At 43.3% G+C, this 23868-nt stretch overlaps 2 protein-coding genes and 2 non-coding genes across 5 annotated transcripts; all 4 read right to left on the bottom strand.

The window, feature by feature from the left end:
• Positions 1–131: 131 nt before the first annotated feature.
• On the bottom strand, positions 132–17873 carry RNASE4 (ribonuclease A family member 4). Of its 2 annotated transcripts, none has more exons than XM_007180489.3 (2): positions 17735–17873; positions 132–1428 (listed from the first exon to the last, which is right to left on the bottom strand). In XM_007180489.3, exon 2 carries the CDS (start codon positions 1409–1411, stop codon positions 968–970), a length of 444 nt encoding a protein of 147 aa, XP_007180551.2. In that variant the 5' UTR covers positions 1412–1428; positions 17735–17873; the 3' UTR covers positions 132–967. The 2 variants fall into 2 exon arrangements, with proteins under 2 accessions (XP_007180551.2, XP_007180552.2); XM_007180490.3 differs by lacking the exon at positions 17735–17873 and adding an exon at positions 12035–12140.
• On the bottom strand, positions 4889–17867 carry ANG (angiogenin). Its single transcript, XM_028166128.2, is given in 3 exon segments — positions 4889–5176; positions 5178–5494; positions 17735–17867. Coding segments are annotated over 2 exon segments (441 nt in total). The 5' UTR covers positions 5477–5494; positions 17735–17867; the 3' UTR covers positions 4889–5034.
• A 1618-nt stretch (positions 17874–19491) lies between the features above and the next one.
• Positions 19492–19581, bottom strand: TRNAY-GUA (transfer RNA tyrosine (anticodon GUA)). The gene is given in 2 exon segments: positions 19492–19527; positions 19545–19581. It is a non-coding gene; the product is annotated as a tRNA-Tyr (tRNA).
• Positions 19582–20763: 1182 nt separating this feature from the next.
• Positions 20764–20836, bottom strand: TRNAT-UGU (transfer RNA threonine (anticodon UGU)). The gene has a single exon. It is a non-coding gene; the product is annotated as a tRNA-Thr (tRNA).
• Positions 20837–23868: the final 3032 nt, after the last annotated feature.

Genomic DNA, 23868 nt, shown 5'->3' with positions numbered 1-23868 from the left:
CATTGATCTGACGAGCTTTAGTCTTGAGCCAGAGTTTATGAGGATATTAAAGTGTGTGCATGTTTATAAACTAGAGAAGAATTAAAAGAGGATAGGAGGGAGAAAAAAAAATCTCACACACAAGACCATAGTCTTCTCAAATACCTGGAATTGAAGGTATCTTATTTCCTTTATTATAAGGAAAACTTGAAAAATCTTTCAGTCAGGAAGAGTCTTAATGATCTAGTACATTTTAATACTCTGACTTACTAGAGTGACTCAAAAGTTTGGGAAGAGGAAAAGAAAATCCCTTGTATCATTTCTTGATCTTATTAGATCCAAACACAGCAAGGTTGCCACATTATACAGATAGAGCTCTCATGTTGCCAGTGTCTATTTCCAAATTTGTAATGCTTCCCCCAACAGCTGACATTTGGGAATAACAGAAACCAGATATTTTCAAAACATTCCTTGTGATGAAGTGGAAAAAGCCCTGGATTAGTAACCATGTAAACTAGACTTTTGTCTCAGTTTTTCTACTAACCTTTTGGTCTTAGCAAATCTCTTAATTTTGGGCTTTTGTATATTGCAACACTAGCAGCAGCATCCCAAGGGTGCTATGGTAACAGCATCCCAAGGGTGCTATGGTATTAGAATGAGATAACTTAGATGAAAGCACCTTGAAATTCTTGAAGTGCTAAATAATGACTAAATTCCAGAGGATAAGATTAGAGAGAGCAAAGCTGACCAATATTATAGAAGGAAGCTTATTACAGAAAAGCTCAGATTCATTATAAGTTTATGTCTCATCTTTCTCTTTCATGCAATGTATTTAACAGAATTGGTTATATAATGAACAAAAAAAAAAAAAAAGGAAAGAAAGAAGCAGTGGAGACAGAGCCTGGGACAGCTCAAATGCATTACTCATTGTTATTTAAGGAGTAAATTAAAGGCCAGCAGCTGGGCCATAACCCCTGCTGGGTGGCATCTATCTATCAAAGTGCACAGGCACCTCTGGGTTACCTTCACAGGCAATGACAACACGTCTGGTGCTGGCCTTGGCCCGGTATCTGCAGTTGGGAGCCCTGGAACTTCCTGTCTCCCTGCAGTCTGTGACCTTCACTACACCCTCATGGCAGTTCATCTGGCCATTCTTGCACTGAATATTGGCGGTTCTGCAGATACTACGAATGCTCTGAAGGTCTTCATGAATGAAAGTGTTGAAGCGCTTGCACTGATGTGAAGTCATCTTCCGTCTTTGCATCACCAAGTTGCAGTAGCCATCATTGCCTCCTGTCACATCAGGGTCCACGTGTTGCCGCAGGAATCGTTGGTACATGCGATCCTGGCCATAGGAGGGCTGTACCAGCCCCAGCCCCAGCAGGGTCAGCAGCAAGAGCAGAAGTAATGCATGGGTCCTCTGGAGAGCCATCACTACCTTGGAGATGCCTAGAGAGAAACCAAGGGGCAGGCAAAATCATCCCTGATTCAACAGGAAGTGAGCAACCCAAAGCAGCAAGGACAATTTTTGGAGCGTCAGACAGGTCCATTTCTACACAATGCAGTCCAAGGGTTAGCCCCAGCTGAACACCTAGTTTGATATATATGGTTACTACTGTCCTTTGTTTCAAAGAGGCTGCTTCATGATGGTGGATCACACTGTGTGAGTGATTAAACGGCTCACGAGGGACCTGCACTTTATTCCACCTACAGCCTATCCTTAACGATAATGATTAGGATCAAACATAACTATCATTCTTTTAAATGCCAGCTTCTAAGTTCACAACCACCTTTTGCCTGTGCACCGAAAGATACGAAGCTCTATGTCATATTCCTGTGTCTGCTGCCGCAGATATGCTATATGGAGTTGGGAAGTGAGGGAAGTGAAGGAGTTGTGGGAAGCAGGATGGCAGGAAGAAATGATGTTCGATTTACCCCTCAACCCCAGGACCACTGGATACAACTTCTGAAGATACACTTGGCACTTGGGTAAGAGCTTCATCACAACAATGTACTTTGGGTTGCTTTTCCCAAATCCAATTTTGCACAATTCTGTCTACTTTCTCTCATCCTGCTTCTTTGTGACCAACAACATGGTTTAGCAAGATGACTAGCTACAGAGTAGATTAAACTATTCATACAAGAGCAAACCCATGACCTCAGCCACAGTAACCAACTGATTTAACAAGACATGGAAAAATATTATGAACAGAAGTCCAATGTAGACATCAATGGGTGCATCTCAAGGTTCTACCTACAACAGAAAATGAAATGATCCCCAAATCCTCCCAACACATACTTTTTGTTTAGAGCTTGCCCCAAAGGCTTTCTCCACCACACACGTCAAATCTCAGTAAGAACTTCTTTTGATACTGTGATCCCAAAGACCTAGTTCTGCCACACTGACTGTGTGACCTTGGAGAAATTACTTAACCTTTCTCAGTATATTTCCTCACAAGTAGAATAAGCATAATAATAATACCTACTTCTTAGGAATGTTGTGAAGAATAAATGATAAAATCAATGTAAAGTGCTTATCACAATGCCTAGTCTATGGTTAAGTGTTCAGTAAATGTCAGCAATGGCCATTTTTACAATTTCCATTTTTCTTGGTTTCCTTTGTTCCCTCAATCTGATATAATAACAACTAAACTGAATTGCACATATTATTGACACCCTCCCTCTTAGTTTGTAGAGAACCTGTATTCCCAAGAGATTAGAAGGTTGTTTTTAAGCCAAAATATCTCAGCTATTAGCATTTATGCTATGTCCCTAGACAGACGCTTTCTCTCCAAAGTGCATGGAATTTTCTTTCTTTCATGTCACCATTCTTCAAAGGACTTGACATTTGGGGGTTCTTCTTCTCTTTTCCTTGCAAAGTCAACAAAACATAGTGGATTAGGATTTCAATTCTTCAAATGATTGACCTGAGATTAAATGACTTGCCTGTGACTAAACATTTCATTCTAAACAAACTTTGGTTGTGAGAGAACAAGAGATCAAGAGCAAAAACTACTAGGGTTGGCTACTCAGCTGCTAGCTCCATCAGCAGGTCAGGAAAAACCCTATCCCATTGCCACATGATTTCCTGGGAAAGTATCATGTGTCCTAACACCAGGGCAGGGTATGCAATAATAATGCTCTAAGTAGATGTTTGGAGATGTGAGTTTTCACAACTATGATGTGATCAATGTAATAATGGTCCATGCCTTTGACTTTCCCCATCAAGACCGTGAGTGGGCAAGAGTCTGTTTGGAAGCCCCATTACCTAATATTAGGGAGATAGTCCTGGTTGGAGAACCAGAAAAAAAAATCCAAATAGTCTACCAAACACTGGAAATTTCTCGCTTCCTAAGGGTTTTTTGACTTTATAGTAAGATAAATTTTCTTTCTTTCTTTTTTTTTTTTTAACACTATACATTTCCAGAACTTTTTTTTTTTTTTTTCTGTGTTGAGTCTTCGTTGCTGCACGCGGGCTTTCTCTAGTTGCGGTAAGTGGGGGGCTACTCTTCGTTGTGGTGTGTGGGCTTCTTATTGCGGTGGCTTCTCTTGTTGCGGAGCACAGGCTCTAGGTGCACAGGCTTCAGTAGTTGCAGCACGCAGGCTCAGTAGTTGCACCTCGTGGGCTCTAGAGCGCAGGCTCAGTAGTTGTGGCACACGTGCTTCGTTGCTCCGAGGAATGTGGGATCTTCCCAGACCAGGGATTGAATCCGTGTCCCCTGAATTGGCAGGCGCAGTCTTAACCACTGTGCCACCAGGGAAGTCCCAAGACAAATTTTCTAATAAAAGAGGTTTGGAAAACCCTTCTCCCTACTTCAGAAAGAAATGACAATGTTTTCAATTTTGAAATAGATGAATTCAAGGCAGATATATTCATGTGTTGAGTGTGTACCCATAACCTACTTTTTCATCCTTTCCTCCATAAATTGAGTACTTTCAGTGAGGGTGGGCTCTCTGTGGCACCAGGACACTGGCCTATAACCCAGGTATTGAGGAACCAGGGCTTTTGGTCCATTTCAGGGCATGTAGGCAGCAGGGGAGGCCACCATGGGGAATACTGTGACCACTATAGTCATTCATAAGATGGCAAAACTAGTGATACATAATTGTAATTTATTAACTACTTTCTAAATAAAATATCCAGGCATCTGTTGATGAAATTAGGTAACAGGAAGTTAACCACTGAACCTGTGGATTAATTAGCATATTTTACAGAAATTGTTAACCTAAGTTTGTATTTACTTGAAAACATATCAAGTTGAAGAAGAATAAAGGATAATCTTGGAATCTTTCTTTGACCTCCCCAAGACCTCAAAGTTGCCAGACGTCAGTTGATAAAGTAAAAGATTAAAGAGAAAATAATGTAGTAATCAATTTTTTGATCTTTATATAAAATAACCATGAGAATATCCTGGCAGTGTTCCATTCAAAGCAATATCAAATTACTTCCTGCTTAAGGTAAGAGTGGCTACCCTGAATGGATTTTGGTATTCATGCAGGATTACAAATGTGTGTGTGTGTGTGTGTGTGTGTGTGTGTGTATGTGTGTGAAAGAGAGAGAGAGTGTAATTAATCTGTTGGTATTTAGTCCTAAACTCTTCTTCCTAAGGCTTAACATTTGTAAAAGTAATACTGGCTTATTAAAGGTGACAGCAAAACAATTTGCTTCTCCTAAAACTTCTGCTTAGTGGCCTTGAGCCCTGGAATTTTCCCAGCAATCTCTGTAAGATGAATTTAACATCCTTACCTTCACAGAAAGGTAAAGTCCACCTCCTTAATGCCTGATAAGGAACTGACTGATAAGGAAAAAGGCATTTCTATCCCATCCAACCCTCTCAGGGGACAGCTGAATAGAGAAAATGGGGAAAGATCAATAGACCAAGAATCAGTGAGAAGACTTTGATTCTTACTGATTTCAGAGACGTTTTTATTTATTAAGCATATTGTAAAACAGAAAACAAAAGATCAGCAGCTCATTTTCTGGATTCCTAGCAATGAATGTTGCTACAGTATGAGGGGGAAATGCAAGGAAAAAAGGGCAGAGCCAGCTCTAGGCTACTGCCTTGGACGGATAAAGGACTCCTCAAAGTGGGTGGGCAAGTCATTTTCACAGCCAATAACAATGACTCTGTACCCACTTGTGGCTCTGTACTTGCATGGGGGCCGGGGGGACCCTCCTTTATGCTTGCAAGTGGTGGAAGGGAGAGTTGCTTATTCTGAGATTGCCTCTGTAAGGTTTTCCATTCTCATCTTCACAGATGGCCTTGATGTCATTCTTGTTGCCATGAATAAAGGTGTTGACATCTTTGCAGGGGTTGATCGGGTTTCGGCTCCTCATCATGCTTTCACAGTATCTGTCATCCCGGCCCTTTGGTTTGGGATCAGAGTGCTGGGATAGGAAGTGTCTGTATTTGTAGTCATCCTGAGCCAGGGTCAGTGGGGTCAGACCCAGACCCAGCATGAAGACGAAAAACAGGGGGCTCAGGACCATCACCATCTCTTCCAACAAAGGCTCCTGACAAGAGCAAAAGGAGATGCAGTAGGGGTACAGAAGCATTGCCAAATTAGGCTAAAAGGACAGGGACCTTTCCCTCTGACAGGGAGTCATGAATCAGGTATCCTCCATCACCTAAGCATATCTTTTTCTTTTCCTTTCCTCATTAGTCTCATATGTCTTGTCAATCGATTCCTTTGGAAAGTCTATTTAAAAGTTTCCTGGACACACCTTCCAGCCCCAACCTCTCTTTCCTATCCCTGAAAATTTACGTTTCTATCAGTTGTAGCATTACAAAATCCATTCACACTCTTTAATTCATATTAACCGATTTAATAACAAACACTACATAAGCCCCTACTGGGTACCAGTCACCGTGCTAGGTCCTGGAACACAAAGACCATTAAGACACACCAAGTCTTGGACTCCCCAGGTGGCGCAGTGGTTAAGAATCCACCTGCCATAGAGGGAACTTTCCTCAACATAATAAAGGCCATATATGACAAACCCACAGCCAACATTGTCCTCAATGGTGAAAAACTGAAACCATTTCCACTAAGATCAGGAACAAGACAAGGTTGCCCACTCTCACCACTATTATTCAACATAGTTTTGGAAGTGTTAGTCACAGCAATCAGAGAAGACAAAGAAATAAAAGGAATCCAAATCGGAAAAGAAGAAGTAAAGCTGTCACTATTTGCAGATGACATGATATTATACATAGAGAATCCTAAAGATGCTACCAGAAAACTCCTAGAGCTAATCAATGAATTTGGTAAAGTAGCAGGATACAAAATTAATGCACAGAAATCTCTTGCATTTCTATACACTAATGACGAAAAATCTGAAAGTGAAATTAAGAAAACACTCCCATTTACCATTGCAACAAAAAGAATAAAATATCTAGGAATAAACCTACCTAAGGAGACAAAAGACCTGTATGCAGAAAATTATAAGACACTGATGAAAGAAATTAAAGATGATACAAATAGATGGAGAGATATACCATGTTCCTGGATTGGAAGAATCAACATTGTGAAAATGACTCTACTACCCAAAGCAATCTACAGATTCAATGCAATCCCTATCAAACTACCACTGGCATTTTTCACAGAACTAGAACAAAAAATTTCACAATTTGTATGGAAACACAAAAGACCCCGAATAGCCAAAGCAATCTTGAGAACGAAAAATGGAGCTGGGGGAATCAGGCTCCCTGACTTCAGACTATATTACAAAGCTTCAGTAATCAAGACAGTTTGGTACTGGCACAAAAACAGAAATATAGATCAATGGAACAGGATAGAAAGCCCAGAGATAAACCCACACACATATGGTCAACTTATCTTTGATAAAGGAGGCAAGCATATACAGTGGAGAAAAGACAGCCTTTTCAATAAGTGGTGCTGGGAAAATTGGACAGGAACATGTAAAAGTATGAAATTAGAACACTCCCTGACACCATGCACAAAAATAAACTCAAAATGGATTAAAGACCTAAGTGTAAGGGCAGACACTATCAAACTCTTAGAGGAAAACATAGGCAGAACACTCTATGACATACATCACAGCAAGATTCTTTTTGACCCAGCTCCCAGAGAAATGGAAATAAGAACACAAATAAACAAATGGGACCTAATGAAACTTAAAAGCTTTTGCACAGCAAAGGAAACCATAAACAAGACCAAAAGACAACCCTCAGAATGGGAGAAAATATTTGCAAATGAAGCAACTGACAAAGGATTAATCTCCAAGATTTACAAGCAGCTCATGCAGCTCAATAACAAAAAAACGAACAACCCAATCCAAAAATGGGCAGAAGATCTAAATAGACGTTTCTCCAAAGAAGATATACAGATGGCCTACAGACACATGAAAGAATGCTCAACATCATTAATCATTAGAGAAATGCAAATCAAAACTACAATGAGATATCATCTCACACCGGTCAGAATGGCCATCATCAAAAAATCTAGAAACAATAAATGCTGGAGAGGGTGTGGAGGAAAGGGAACACTCTTGCACTGTTGGTGGGAATGTAAATTGATACAGCCACTATGGAGAACAGTATGGAGGTTCCTTAAAAAACTACAAATAGAACTACCATACGACCCAGCAATCCCACTACTGGGCATATACCCTGAGAAAACCATAGGTCAAAAAGAGTCATGTACCAAAATGTTCATTGCAGCTCTATTTACAATAGCCAGGACATGGAAGCAACCTAAATGTCCATCGACAGATGAATGGATAAAGAAGATGTGGCACATATATACAATGGAATATTACTCAGCCATAAAAAGAAATGAAATGGAGGTATTTGTAATGAGGTAGATGGAGTTAGAGTCTGTCATACAGAGTGAAGTAAGTCAGAAAGAGAAAAACAAATACAGTATGCTAACACATATATATGGAATCTAAGGGGAAAAAAAAAAAAAGGCCATGAAGAACCTAGTGGCAAGACGGGAATAAAGACACAGACCTACTAGAGAATGGACTTGAGGATATGGGGAGGGGGTGGGGTGAGATGTGACAGGGTAAGAGAGTGTCATGGACATATATACACTACCAAATGTAAAATAGATAACTAGTGGGAAGCAGCCGCATAGCACAGGGAGATCAGCTCGGTGCTTTGTGACCACCTAGAGGGGTGGGATGGGGAGGGTGGGAGGGAGGGAGATGCAAGAGGGAAGAGAAATGGGAACATATTGTATATGTATAACTGATTCACTTTGTTATAAAGCAGAAGCTAACACACTATTGTAAGGCAATTATACTTCAATAAAGATGTTTAAAAAAAAAAAAAAAGAATCCACCTGCCAGCACAGGGAACACGGGTTAGATCCCACATGCCACGGAGCAACTAAGCCCGTACGCCACAACTACTGAGCCTGTGCTCTAGAGCCCGCGAGCCACAACTACTGAGCCCACGTGCCACACCTACTGAAGCCTGTGTGCCTAGAGCCCGTGCTCCACAACAAGAGAAGCCACCGCCATGAGAAGCCCGTGTACCACAACGAAGAGTAGCCTCCACTCGCCGCAACTAGAGAAAAGCCTGTGCGCAGCAACAAAGACCCAACGCAGCCAAAAATAAATAAATAAATAAATTTATTTATTTATTTAAAAAATAATAATTGGTATAGTGTCATGGATATTAAATTAATTATTAATTTTTATATTGTGCTTTTCTTGTGTGTAAGTCAATAAACATATTTTCGTATTAAATATTTTTGTAGCCCTTAAAGAGGCCACAGGTTGTAGCACTGAGCCTGTAGTGTTGCTAACCAGCCCTGGGAGTACAACTGTGACTCTAGAAACACAAGAGGATCGGGGTTCTGCTGGTTACATGTGAAGGCATGTGACAGGGTGAGCGAAATGACCTCTCTTTCTTCCGTTTTTTTTTTTTTTTTTTTTTTTTTTTAGTGAAGCAAGTAAAGTGTTTATTAGGAGGAAAAAGAGTACAGTACATGTGGATAGACACATGGAGGGGCTCAGAGAGAGAGAGAGTCATGCCCTCGTGGTAGTTTGAATCAATTTTATGGGGCATTTCTCTACCTTGTCTGTTTTATCATAGCTGTAGACAAATTTGGTATACTGCCAAAGAATTACCAAATTATACACTAAGAAATTCTTTGGTCATTCCTCAATTCTGAAATAAAGAAATAGTCACTGAAAAGGTTTCCATTAAGCACATAAGAGTATGATCTGTAATAGCAGCAGCCAAAGTGTGTTCTTGGGAGGTTAGCAAGAAAGTGGTACATGATTGGAAGAGTCACAAATAAAAGAATAACAAGTAGTCCTATATGGCCGCTGCTCCAACACAGCTGCTGGGCTGCCATGCTCCCCATGCGCCAAGCTCTTTACATTTACATTGTGCTTTTCAGTCTCCTGGGTGTGTTTTCTCTTTCTAGTTTTTTGGAAGACAAAGTTTTCTTGAATTGTAATCAGTTAAGTCTCTTGGTCTGCGATGGACAAATATTGCCTTCTAATGTCACAGGCAATTGTAGAATGGCAGGCTGTCAAGGTTGGAAGGGTCCTTAAAGGTCACACAGGGAGCAGAGGCCGGAATCCCAGAGTCCAAAAATCTGGGAGTAGAACCTGAGCTGGTAGTACCCAAAAGAGTCATTAGGTGGCAGTGGTGGATAGGAACGCTGTCTCCCACGCTGTAGAGAAAACAGTGGGTCCTTGTAGGAGGTGCCAGTATTGTACAGGGGATATTGCTGTTCACCGAAGAGGGTGTGAGCTGGCAGGTCTGTCTACAGTTTCTGTCCAACCACTCTACGCTTTAGATATTAAGCCCAAGGACAGCTCACCAGTGTCAAAGCAAAAGTCGCAAAGCTCAGGATATGCCCACAAAATAAAGATTTACCTCTTGTCAGGTTTCATGGGTGCCATTCCCAAACCATTATTCATGGGATCTTGAGCGAACAATTACCTGTTTACTTCTCAGTGTTTCCTACTCGTGCATAATCTACAGGAGGGCAGGACTCATATTATTCGCCTTGTATCATACTGCCTGCCTCACAGTAGACCCTCAATAATATTTTTTTTTAATGACTGACTTCATTTTCTTCTCCAGGCCTGAATTTGTTCATCTATAAAATGAGAGCTGCTAGCTCTAAAAGTTTGAAATTCCCTGGTTCTCATTAAGCATAAGAGAGCCTTTCTAGTTTCACTAGCAGAAGTCCAGTGACCATGGAATTGTAAAGATAAGTTTGTGTAAGTTTAGTTGGCGGCACAAGGCACCAGCTGGAAGAAAGAGATGATAGGATGGTCTGCAGCCCAATCTCACCGGTATGCATCATCCCTGAAGGCTCGGTGTGTAAGTCCAGCCCATACCGCTTCTAGTTAAGGCACTGGGCTGACCCTACCTCAGGGCTTGTCACCCTAAAAAGCCACTTGTTTGTTGGGAGTTTGAAGGCCCTCATGTCCCAATCTGCAGAGGTAAAGGAATATCTTTGTTTCTGACTTACAAAATTTACACATTCGTTCTATAACAACTCAGCTAAAGTTTGCTCAGGCTTATTGTAATCTTGACTCCCTGAGACATCCAGAAACCAAATCCCAGCAAATACACACCACTGGTGATAGTGGCCACCACTATATAACATCTGCTCCCCCCACTCACACCTTCCACAAGCATATATGCAATTCTAAATTTCCCAAAAAGAGAGGTAAAAGGGAATTGGAAGAAAACAAATAAGAGATTATTTGTGGTACAGAAGTGAATCTGCCTAGGCCAACGGTGCAGAGCCTCACATTTGGTCAAGGGTGGTCAGACTCATTTACACATATCCTTCTAGACCTAAGCACATAAGTGTCAGTGGAATTTGTTCCAAATGTTCTTTAGACTAACTTTATCCTCTCTCTCAAACCAATCCCTTGGTCTTTTTAAAAATTAACATTCTCTTCCTCTCCCCACAGGCAGTATTTTGTATTCAAGGGATCCACCAAACTTTATGCACCAGGGAATTACCTTGGCCTTTAATGACGAGTAACTATGGTTAGTGTACCTTCTTTTGATCTTGGGATGTGTCCCACTTTGCTTTCAAAGAGCACCCAAAACTTTCTTTCTTTTTTTTGATCCCACTGCACGGCCTGTGGGATCTTAGTTCCCTGACCAGGGATTGAACCCACGCCCTCCGCAGTAAAAGCACAGAGTCCTAACCACTGGACCACTAGGGAATTCCCCCAAAACTTTCTTAAGGAAAGAAATTATCAGGGAAGGTTATAAGAAAACAGAGCTGGGACTTCACTGGTGGTCCAGTGGCTGACTCCGTGCTCCCAGAGCAGGGAACCTAGGTTCCATCCCTGGTCAGGGAACTAGATTAGATCCCACATGCCAACTAAGTTCGAAGGCCGCAACTGAAAGATCCTACATGCTGCAACAATGATCGAAGATCTCATGTGCCGTAACTAAGACCCGGCGCAGCCAAATAAATAAATATCGAAAAAGAAAAGAAAACAGAGCTTAAAATGTACTTTCTGTTTCTTTTCTTGTTAAGCCACATACAATGCCTATATGGGGGGGGGGGGTTCCGGATGCCCTTCAGCAAACAGCTTTACCAAATCTTTGGGGAGTTTATCACAATTTAGGAGTCTCTCCTAAACCTCCGCTTGCTCCTAGTCGCACTAATTTCCCTTTATCTACATATAGGACAGTGGTCCCCAACCTTTTTGGCACCAGGGACCGGTTTTGAGAAAGACAATTTTTCCACGGACGGGGGCGGGGCAATGGTTCAGGCAGTAATGAGGGCGGTGGGGAGCGGCAGACGGAGCTTTGCCCGCCCGCCGCTCACCTCCTGCTGTGCGGCCCGGTTCCTAGCAGGCCGCAGACCGCTACCCGCCCACAGCCCAGGGGTTGGGGACCCCTGATATAGGATATCCCCCAAAGAAATCTGTTTTCATTTTAAACTTTGGAATCTAATTCATTTTCTTCTTAATTCATGAGCTTGGGCCCAGAGGCTTTAAAAGGGGGGAAATAGTTTCACTGAAATGGATGGACAGCTAAAAATAGTATATAAACAAACAAACAAGTAAATAAATAAAACAACAGATTACCCAGATGGAAGAATCTTACAAAAACCTGGAAGTTTCCCTCCAACTGAAGAGAGGTTCCAGCTGTTTGTTCCTGGAGATGGGTTCCAGCTGTGTGAACCTGGAGGCCCCTGTTGGTTCTGATTATATAATGATCAGATGAACAGGGTGGGGAGACTAGATCTAAAAATCCCCAGTTCTGCAGAGACAGGCAAACCAAGGACACTGCTCTTGGACAAACAATGAGAGTCATTCACCTCTTCCCTGGGCATGACCGGGCCAACTATTAATCCACCTGAACAGATTAGAGACGTGTTCCAGAGGCAAAGTTTGATAAACATGGCCTCTTGTCCCAAAGTTGCTTTTCCTGACATCGTGGTTCTTACTTTTGCCCAGGACAGGACCGAGGTTTCATTGTTCCCATGCAATGATCTGGATCCAGAAGATGTCGCTTCTTGGGCCAGCTCTAAGAACTGCCTCAGAAGAAGCCTGCAGAGTAAGATGGGGTCTCTCAGCAGGATGTTGCTCCACTGTGCTTTCTGTTTACCCACATAATTTGGTTTCATGAAAGGGTGCTAAGTAGGTTTCACAGAACCAGGAAAGCACTTCCAGAGAAGGTTATGTGGCAGCTGTTAGCACCCTGCCTTTGACCTCAGCCTCCCAGCTACTAACCCTTACTAACCCTCAGAAATATCCTTATCATATGTCCTGGGCTTCTCTTTCCTTTCTTCTTTACCTGTCCACAAATGACTAACTGTGAGCACTCAATCTTCTGTTCCTTGTAACACAGTTGTACAATTGATTATCTCCACCATCAACACAACACTGACATTGCATCCACTCGCAAAGTGGATTCGTTGCCTGCATAGAAAGTGGACTGAAGGTCACCAGGATCACTTATAGATCCTATGGTTTCAAATATCAGGTAGCAGCAGGAGGCCAACTATTTCACAAGCCCTCAGCACCCACCTTCACTGATGTTGGATCTAGGACACTGTTATCTTCTTAAAAATCCTTAACCTTCTATTGTCATCCAGCCACCTCCAAGTTTTCAGTCTCCCTGTATTTTAGGTGTCAACTGAAGACAGGCTGCCTACCAGTAAAACAAATGCACTTGAAATCATCATAATAATTATAATAATCAGTGTTACCTTTCACCCTATGAAGCGCTCATATACATGACTACATTTAACCGTCACCAAGACTGTGTGAGGTGGGTATTATGTAAGCCAGTTTTTCTTATGAGGAAACTCTGAAATCAAACAGCAGGGGCCCTTGACTGAAACAACCCTTTTTTTTCTTTTGCTAATAACTTTCTTGCCTCATCCAGCTTCTGAGTGTAAAAGCCTTCCATTGTGGGGGATTCCCTGGTGGCGCAGTGGTTGAGAATCTGCCTGCCAATGCAGGGGACAGGGGTTCGAGCCCTGGTCTGTGGAAGATCCCACATGCCGCGGAGCAACTAGGCAAATAGGCCCATGAGCCACAACTACTGAGCCTACGCGTCTGGAGCCTGTGCTCCGCAACAAGAGAGGCCGCGATAATAAGAGGCCCGCGCACCGCGATGAAGAGTGGCCCCCGCTTGCCGCAACTACAGAAAGCCCTCGCACAGAAACGAAGACCCAACACAGCCAAAAATAAATAAATAAATAAAGGAGTTCCTTTATTAAAAAAAAAAAAAAAAAAAAGCCTTCCATTGAAGAGCTCCTCGGAGCACCTCTTATCTACTAGATGAGATGCTGCCCCATTCGTGAATCGTTCAAAAAAGTCAATTAGGTCTTCAAATTTACTCGGTTGAATTTTGGTTTTTAACAGAGCAAAGAGCAGTTGCAGGATGTGGGGCTCTACGGGGTCTAACGACGTGCCCAAACACTCACTTTCCTTTTATGGGCAAACACACTGCTTGAGAGGGGCACCTACTGTAAATTAATCACACATCACTTTTTAAACATAAACTGAAGAACTGAGTTTTAAAAAGTTATCAACCGTTACAAACCACACAGCTGGGTTTTGCTTTGTGATTCAATCTGAAGATCTTTTTCTTTTAGTAGTGAGTTCAGATTTATTAATACAAATAATACCATTTAAAAAAAAGTTATCAGGACTTCCCTGACAGTCCAGTGGTTAAGATTCCTCTTTCCAATGCAGGGGGCAAGGGTTCCATCCCTGGTTAGGGAAATAAGATTTTACAATGATGCTTCATGAGGCCAAAAAAAAAAAAAAAAAAAAAGAGTTATCAACAAGTTATCATTTGTTGCAGAGAAGGCTGCCAGACCCATTGCTGACACCCTGATTGCCTCAGCAGTCCTGGACCAGGAAGCAGCCAACTCCCACAGTCTGTGGGGATCAAGATGACTTGATCAACATAACCCCACCCTAGTCTGATAAATCGCCTAAAAGCAGAGATTAGATACTCCACTCCAAAATCGTGCACATACAGTCCCATGGCCTGAAACACCAGTGCAAGCACCAGCTCACACAAACAGATCAGCCTCTGATTTTAGAGTTATGCAGTAGTGCTGGGGGGCAGCCTTCAGCCTCTGAACACAGCCGAGTCCTTTCTCTTCCTCTGGGGTTTCACCCGACAACCTTTGGAGATTTCACAACCTGTCCATAGAGCTGACAATGCCAAAAGCCAGCTGGTGAATGGTGAATGATTGCTTTCATTCTAATTGTTTTTCTTTTCACCTTGGCACAATGAGGTTATGATGAAACAGAATATAAGATTTTGAAAAACATTAAAAAAGAAAGTTTTACTATTTCATTAAAATGCATCTAAGTGCTTACTCAAAATACTTATAATGAGGAACTACAGTCAACCCTCCACATCCACAGGTTCCCCATCCTTGGATTCAACCAACTATGGATCGGAAATATTTGAAAAAAATTCTAGAAACTTCCAAAAAGCAAAATTTTTAAGTTGCTGTGCCCCAGCAACTAGTTACATAGCATTTACATTGTATTAGGTATTATAAGTAATCTAAAGATGATTTAAAGTATAGGGAGGATGTGCATAGATTATATACAAATACTATGCCATTTTATCTAAGGGACCTGAGCATTGGATTTTGGTACCCTTGGCGAGTCCTGGAATTAATCCCCCTTGGATACTGAGGGACTACCTATAATCTATGATTAATGAATGTTATATCTTTTTGTCAGTAACTTTAATAGATGTGAAGCAATTGCCAATTGAAAAAAAAGCTCATATGTTCTGACAGCTTGAACTTAAAGCCATACCCCGTTTCCTGAAATGTTTTTCTCTCTCTCCTTAAAGCCAATAGCTTTCCTGCACATGGACACAGGAAGCATGGGTTCTCCTTCTAAGGCCTTAGTGCTGGTGTACTTTTCCCTTTATGCAGAGTACATATGTTTAATTCTGTCCTTTAGGCTAATTATAAAAGTAGATGATGGAGGGAAGGGATTAATCTCTAAATTCCTTCATAACTCAAAATTTTTTAGGTCTATAAGCATGAAACTTATTTAGTAACAGAAGTAATGGTTAAAAGAGGATGAAGCCCACATGGAAATAAAGGTCACACCTCTACCTCCAGGAAGTAAAGGACACTATTGATTGAGGGAGGATGGGGACAAAGTCCCGCTGACCCACCTATATTTCCAAACAAAGACAAACATTAAACATTCCATTTTCAACAAACTCTTGTTCTGTGCCCATTCACTCTCTCCCAGGTATTTCAATGTGTTCGGAGAATAGCTGTTTACAGAGATTGTTCTTTGCTCAAATAAAGATTAAATAAAAACTAAAGAGGGGTTTCACTGGCCTGCTGTGGTCCACTTTCTTGGCCATCTACTTTAATTTATGAATCACACTGGCAAATGCTTACAACAGTAACTCGGCAAACCCCTTAGTTTTGACTGCTTATAAGCTCACATCTGCTCTTTCAACAATAGCCAGAGCCATTCCTCTTTTCCTAGAATGATTTTCCCCAGCCTCTCTGCCAAACTATAGTTCTTCTCTATATTACTGGAGTACCTTCTTTCATATAAGAGTCATGTTACCAACATCCTACAGTCGGAATTAGAAGAGGGACCTCAGAGACTATCTATCAACCCCTCATTTTACAGATGAGGAACCAGGAACGAAAAAAGAATATGTGTCGCCCAGTGAATATATGCAGTTCCAGGGACTAGACGCTTCCCACTGCACCACACTAGTGATTTCTAGGAAATCAAAGATAATTTTAAAGGTGCCAATGAAAAGTTGCTGTTTAAGAGAAAACTACTTTGGTTATTTCCATATATTCCCAAAATATTTTACTCCCCCATTATCTGTTAAAAAGTTGCTTGAAATAAAGTGTCTTATCCTTCTGCACTAACTAGTTAGTAGCTGTGTAGTTAAGTGGCTCTTTGAATACCTCTGGCTGCTTCTGGGAAGTTAGCCATGTGCTATTCAGATAATTATGTCACTTGGGTCTCTAGTGATTACATTTATGACTTGATTGTGAGGTTCCCAATGACACAGGAAAGGTTTTGGCTCTGTTGGGGAAGAGGACATTTTCTTCCACCCTTCCAGGTTCTTCTGGCTGGTCTAAGAATCAAATTGACATGAGACAGATTGACAGGAGAAAATCAAACAGATGTTTAAAATCATGGACACATTAGAGAGACCCAGGAAAACTGAGTAACTCGCCAAAATGGCAGAAGCTCTCTCTTTAAATACCATCCTCCCTTCAAGGCAAAAAAGGATGTTGACGGTGGGGAGAGTCAGTTATGTTAGGGTACCAGGAAAAGCGCAGTAAACAAAAGTAGGGTTGTGATGCAAACTTAAGTCTTGGCTTTCTCCAGCAGGCAAGAGTTTGCAGATATTTGGTCATCCTCTTCTTCCAGGGACAGCGAGGGAGACACTCTTACAAATGGAGATTTCCCTTATAAATGTAAATGTTTCTTATTACAAAAAGTTAACTCCTACTAGGCTTTCAGGATTTTCCCCTTGCCTGCTGTTTCTTAGGAAATAACCAGGTTAAAATAATATGCTACAGAGACGTTTTGGGGTGGCATATTCTGCTCCCCTACAGCTCACTTGAGATTTCCCCAGGCCCCAGAATGCTGCTGAAACTGTTTTTACCATCCTGCCTAAATAAGCCCTGTGTTGTTACCATTTGATGTGCTGTCACAGAGTAAGAAAGCTGAGGATCCCAAGGTTCCACTAAGAAAGCTTAGAGAAGAGGTTGTTGGCAATGTCTCAAAGAACTCAACTCTGGCTGAAGGTGGGTTAAGGGTGAGGAGACAGAGGAGCAAACGGAAAACGAAAACACGAGTTCCCACATGTCAGTTATGGTTGCAAAAACTGGACAAGACCCGTTTCATAAATCTGGCGATCATCCTGGGTACCAAGCAGAAGAATCCTTAGTTTTGAGGAAGTGTAGGCCTCCCCGGATTTCCTTCGGTTCACCAATTCTGGGGTCCCCCTTAGAGCCTATGTTCCAGGCAACAGGCATTTCACGCTGGCATCTCCACTCAGCTGCGGAAAATAAGCATCGGAGTAGGAACGGGGAATCTCTAACTCTACAAGAACTGGACTTTTACCTTCCTTCCCATTCCTCAGCTCCTCCAGTCCGGTGCCGCAAACGCCTCCCCACCGAGCCCCACACTGCCTCTGCTAAGAGGCGACTCCCCCGACCCAAACGCCCCTGATGAAACTACTAAAAAGGAGGGGGGTGGGGAGATGGAGGAAGAGGAGCTGGAGGAGGAGGAGTGTGAACCCACCTCGGCCTCAGAACAAGTCTGCAGAAACAGGTAGAACGGTGGAAAGAGAAGTGTTTGCTTCTCACCCGCTTCTTCCTCCCTGTAAGGACGATGCGGAGCCGGTAGAAACGCAAAGACACAAAGAGGAGAGGAACGTCGGGGTGCGAGCCTTTTTGTAGTTGAGGCCCCGCCCGGTTTCTCCGAGAAGGCGCTTTCCTCCAGGACCCGCCTCCGACGCAGGCATCAGAGCAGCCCCCGCCCCAGGCGGAGGGGGTGGGTCCCCACCTGGGCTGGGAGCGAGCCTGGAGATCCGAGCCCGACGCTCAGGGGCCGTGAGGACACGGCCTGCGGGGGCTGCAGACGGCGGGACCCTGGCCCCTGCTCCCGGGAGCGAGGCTGCCCCTCCCAGGCGTCCGCTGGCGAGAGTCCAAGAAGCCAGGCAGTTTGGCTCCGCACAATCTTTTTGTAGAACAGCTTGGAACGCTGGAAAGTTTGTACAGAACTGAGCTTTTTTCAGCGGTTAGCAAAGGTAGAGGGAAAAAAGTGTTAACGGTGTGGACTCGTCCGGGATTTGAACTCGGAACCTCTATACACCCAAAGCGAGACTCATACCCCTAGCCCGACGAGCCACAGTAACTAATGCTTATGTACTTTTTCTTTGAATCTTACTTCTCCGTCAGCAATTGGCTGCCAGGCTGCTCTGGAGTTTGATCTTCTGTTGCGACATTTACCTTTCTCTTTGCTTAGCTCTTCCGTCTTCAAGAAGTCTCACGTCTGACTCCAGCCTCGCTAATTCTCCTCGATCCTTGTCCTGGACGCCTCCAGACGCCGGATGGGGTGAGAAGAGGCAACTTTTCAGACGTCAGGCCACCTGTCTGTGCTCCCGCAAGCCCCGCCGGGAGGAGTCTAGCCTTGAGCTCCAGCCTGGAGGGAGCCTGGAGAGAACCGAGTTGGAGCCTGAGGGCCCGAGCTGGGGTCGATTGCAACACTGTAGGGTCCTGAGCCCCAGGACAGACGCACAGGATGTGTATCTGCCGGGCTGCTACTGCTTCACGCGAGTTAAAAATCCTAGAGGCAGGACTGATGGGCATCAACATACGGGGAGCCAGTATTTTGATCTGTTGGAGGTGAACCAGTCTGGGGCGTGTTCGTAAAGTCCAGACCCCTGCAGTTTCCCAGAATGAGAATCAAATGTTCCATCTCTCTGCCTCTGCTTAAATTGTTTCCTCAGTCTGGAATTCTCTCTCCCAGTCTCATCCCAATTCACGTCAAATCCTGTTCCTCCTTCCTGCTCCAGCTCAAAATGTTTTTTGTGGAACTATAAAAATCCATAAACAGCTGAATAAATTAAAAGGGCCTCCCCCTGAGTGGATGTATGTGTATAGAGTGAATGAAGGTCTCAGGGGTTTGTCCCGCAAATTAGAGTCCCAAGGGCCGCAGGATATATATATATATATATATTCTGTACCAACGAGCGGTCTTGGATCTCCAAACTTTGGACCTCAGGCAGCAACCTAAGCTCAGCTAGAACATCAAACCCAGAACTTCCTTAGTTGGTTGGAAGAGTTAGTGCACACTCCCTTTTTTACTGAGAACCGTGCCCAACAAGTCCAACTTTTCAAGAGGTGATTCTCGAAGTTCATACAACCAGGCTGAGTTTATCTTTGGGACGGGGTAAGGTCTGGAGAAAATGACTCTAGAAGAGGGAAAACGACGTAAGAAACAGGAAAGCAACGACTCGCTCGCTGGGTGGTTGCAACCCTCAAAATTCCAACCCTTCCTTCGAGCCGGAATCGAACCAGCGACCTAAGGATGACTATACCGTTGTATACTACAGTCCTCCGCTCTACCAGCTGAGCTATCGAAGGAAGCACGGAAAAAGTATGCCTACTCTTCTATATTGAGGACATTAATAAGCAGAGGTTCGTGCATAATGGCCCACTAGTTGCCGGTGCATGGACACCACGTAGCAGCCAGCTTAGGAGAAAGTCCTACATCCGCGGTTCTGCGGACAGCCCCTCTAGAGCTGGATTCTCTTGCTTCAGGTACGGGCTTCCAAGCAGGACCAACCAGTGGGCTCTTCACCGGCGCACCTAGAGCCTGTGCATCCCGAGGCCGCCCCGGCCCGTGGCGATCTGCTCGCCCCCGGGCTGTTCTCTTCACGTAGTGCGCTGCCCGGGACCTCCCTGGCATGATGTGTGTCTAAAGTGGGAGCGGACACCTGGGCATCGGAGAACTAAGGGCTGAGGTGGTGGAACATACAATTCTGATCGCGTAACTGCGAGCCAGGGAGAAGGGCGGGCCTCGGAGCTCTGGCCTGGGCCTTTCTTTTCCACACTTCCTGCGCTCGCCTCCAAATCCAGGAGCGTTTGCACATGCGAGCTGCTTCTCTCTTCCGCTTACACGTCCACAGAGTAGGGGAGGGATAGGCTGTGGTATATAATACATATGGCTAAACCCAATGTTGCTATGAGAATTGACTTGGAGAAACTATTTTAAGGTTTTTCAAAGAGGAAGCCACAGTTTCTTTGAGTCAATAACAAATTTAGTGACCCAAGTCCCGACGCTAATTTTCCCGCTGAGATACTTAAATGTTCGAAAATCCACTGAAACATGTAAACTTGTCGGACCCCCAAATCTGGACAGCTGACGCCGGCTCTTCCCCTGTGGGGAGGGGACCTTGCTCTGGGCTCTAAATCTGCCCAGAGCGGGTGCTGAGGGCTCGATCCCATCTCTTTCCCCACCGCCCTTAAGCCCCGCTCCGGCTCCGGCCGCCCTCAGGGCTCTTGCTGCGGGTCCGCACAGCCAAGGCGTCCGCGGAGGCTGGCAGCCCTCCCCGCAGTTTGTAATGGACTCAGCCACAATCTAGGCAGCGAAGCAGCACTTGCGCACTAGTACTGGAAACTGAGAGGAAGCGGTTCCGCTTGGGTGTTTATTTGGCACCTCTGGACGCTGGCGAGAAGATACGAGCGGAATTTTCGCAGGGGTTAAAGTTACGAGAGAGAGGTGGGTGGCTGGTGAGGAAGATTTGAAAATAATAAGTACAGACGAGGCCCCAGCGAGATTTGAACTCGCGACCCCTGGTTTACAAGACCAGTGCTCTAACCCCTGAGCTATAGGGCCTTCATGTGCAAGGGCTTTCTCTCCCTGCTGGGCCTTTATTAGAGTGTCTGTAGGTACCGGGCGACCAAAACCTGAACGTCGTTTCGACCTATTTCCCAACTACTGGAACTCAGTGGGTAGACTCTTGCTGGGGACAGAGCAATATGCGGGGCGGTGACAGGAACTACCACTATTTTAAATTGCAGAAATCTGCCCAACCCAACACAGTCTGATGTAGTGAAAGCTTCCTTCCCCTCTGCCCTCTGCAGATTGTGAAAATTAAGATCTCTCACATGAAACCCAGACATCCGCACTTGGTTTTCTCCTTGATTTGGATATCCACCGACCGGCAACCGCCTGCCTCAAGTTCGTTAGACTAGGGACCTCTTTACAGCTCGAGTCTCAGCGCCAGAGCAGGCATTCGTTAATTCTCTGTTTAATTCTTCCCTTCATTCAATAAACACTGAGCTCCAATTCTGTGCTAGGCTCTGCACTTAGGAACGAGGCATCCAGATATGGTCTTTACTTTGAAGTCACTGGCACAGTCTTGTGGTATTAAAGAAAGTTAGTTTTCATGAAAGAGAACAATGAAAAGTAGCTGTGCTGGGTGTGAGGGGCGGTGGACAGGGTCAAGGTTCACAAACCTGCAGAGTGAGCCATCACAGAGGCAGGCCTGCAGGAGGGGATGGGACTTGAGCTGCGCTTTGAAGAAAGGTTAAGACAAACAAGTTTGGGGGCGGAGTGATCCCTGGTAGAGAAAAATTTATGAGCAAAGTTGGAGAGAAAGACCTAGGCATTTAAAGGGCCAAGGCAGACGCTGGGGCAGATGCCGGCCCTGGTGGAAGTGAGGGAATGTAAGACAAGTTAGCAGGAGGCTGTGAAATTTCTGGAATGAAGTTACACCTTTTAAAAAATTGAACATGGAAACTCACAAGGCTTGGAGATGCAGAATGAATTGAAGGAAAGAGAAATCAGAGTCAAGGGGACACCAGAGATTGGCCATGGTGCAGATCCTCAAACATAAAATGCAGGAGAGTAATAGTTATGGGACTGGAAAGGAAGGAATGAATGAGAGAGACACAGGCAAGGGAGATTCTGCTGAAGTTAGATATGAATGAAGAAGAAATGAGACAACAAAGAGGAAAGAGTCAGGGAGGATTCTCAAATATCATACCTTGAAGAAACAAGACGATACTGAAAAAGAATCTAAGGGAGAGATGGGTATCTCGAGAAGGCAGAGGGGTGAGAAGTGCTCAGATTTAGGTAGGCTGAATCTGAGGTGTGGTTGGAGGATATAGGAGTTTATGATAGCCAGAATACTCTTCTATCTAGAGTTCTGTAGATTGATAGGTCAAGGTTAGATCAAATTACATAAGTCATTTATTGAGTCAGAGCCTCTAAGAATTATGTGTTCTTGAAAGAAGAGAGTACAGAGAGAAAACAGCAGACATCTGAACATGAGCTTTCTGAATAGCCCTGTTGCAGGTGTTTGTCATACTAGTGAGTGTCCGACATTTTTTAAACATTTTCCTTACTTTTTGTAATTTCACATTATAAGTAAGTCTGTCCTAGAAAACTTGCTTTCCCACCTGGCAGCTGAGAGCGAGCATGTGACCTAGGTCTACCAATCAGATGCATCCAGGGAAGATTTCAGTTTAGAAGTGTAAACCAGGAGTAAATAATCCCACAGGGAAATCCCATACTTTTCCAATGGTGAAGGTGTCAGATTCTTGGGTAGAGAGACACATACTAACACTATAGATTTCTTAAATCTATAGATTGCTGTCTTTCTTCTGTTCTGGAAAATTCTCAGCCATTATCTTTTTAAACGTTGTTTTTCTCTGTTTTTCTTTCTCCATTCATGAAACTGGAATTAAACATATATTAGACCTTCACACCCTGTCCTCCATTTCTTTTAATCTCTCTTCTGTATTTTCTGTCTTTCTTTCTCTCCAAGTTGCATTATGGATTACATGTTCTTACTCATAATCCACTAATTTTCTCTACAGCTGTGTTTAATCAGCTGTTAAAGCTACCCACTGAGTAAACTGTAATTATAAATTGTAATTTTCAATTCTAGAAGTTCTATTTGCTTCTTTTTTAAAACTACTAAGCCAAATTTTGTAATTTCCCATTCCTCGCAGATATCTGCCACTTCAAAAAAAAATCTCTTTAAACGTAGTAATTATAATTTTTAATATCTATAACTGATAATTCTGTATTATGCTATCTGTTGCTTTAGTTGATTCGTACTCATGTCACATTGTTTCCGTGTGTAACTGGTTATCTTTGAATGTGTACTGCTCAATATCTTTGCAAAATTATATGCAGTGAATTTTTGAGGTCAAGTTGAAGCTGTCTTCCTGGAAAAAATATATATATGGCTTTTGTTTCTCACATGTACCTGGACCATTATCAGCCCAAGAGGACCCTGAAAAAAGTTCATGGCCAGACATTCCCTGGGCCTCCAAGATGATGTGGGCCTCCAAGATGATGTAAGCCCAAATCAGACCTGTGATCACCAGGAAAAGACCAGGAAAAGCTGATAGCTCATCCTTTCTGTTTTCTCTTGCTAAGCTTAGCTGATTTCTGCTGAGCTCCACAACAATTAACTGGAAGTGGAAGGTTAACATCTTGTTCATCCTTATCTTGTGAGAATATCTCTTTGGGGTCCCAACCTAATATTTGGGAGAGTGACTTACTAGAATTTCTACTTTTGGTGGGTGCTGGATCTTGACATCTGTCCCTCTTTTTTCTCCCACCCAAAGATGCTGCCAAAACTATAGCCCAATTTTGCAGTAATTAACAAATGTCTTAAGAGCTACAAAGGTTAATGCTCTCAGGTTCCATCTTTCCTTTAGATTCTGACCTATTAGTTGCTTGTTATCATATCAGTATTTTGATGCTTTTACGAAGATTTGGTAAAATCTTATTCAATATTTTTATCATTTTTCCTCAAGGAGGTTGGTACAAATTAATTAGCCCACAATTACTAGAAAGGAAATTAGAGTGGTAGGAGTTATAACATCAATCATATTCTACCACATGAACTG

The sequence above is a fragment of the Balaenoptera acutorostrata genome, chromosome 3 (assembly GCF_949987535.1).
Source record: "Balaenoptera acutorostrata chromosome 3, mBalAcu1.1, whole genome shotgun sequence".
Classification (NCBI taxonomy): domain Eukaryota; kingdom Metazoa; phylum Chordata; class Mammalia; order Artiodactyla; family Balaenopteridae; genus Balaenoptera; species Balaenoptera acutorostrata.
The sequence above is the reverse complement of the archived record's forward strand: the minus strand, read 5'-3'. Positions and strand labels throughout refer to the sequence as shown.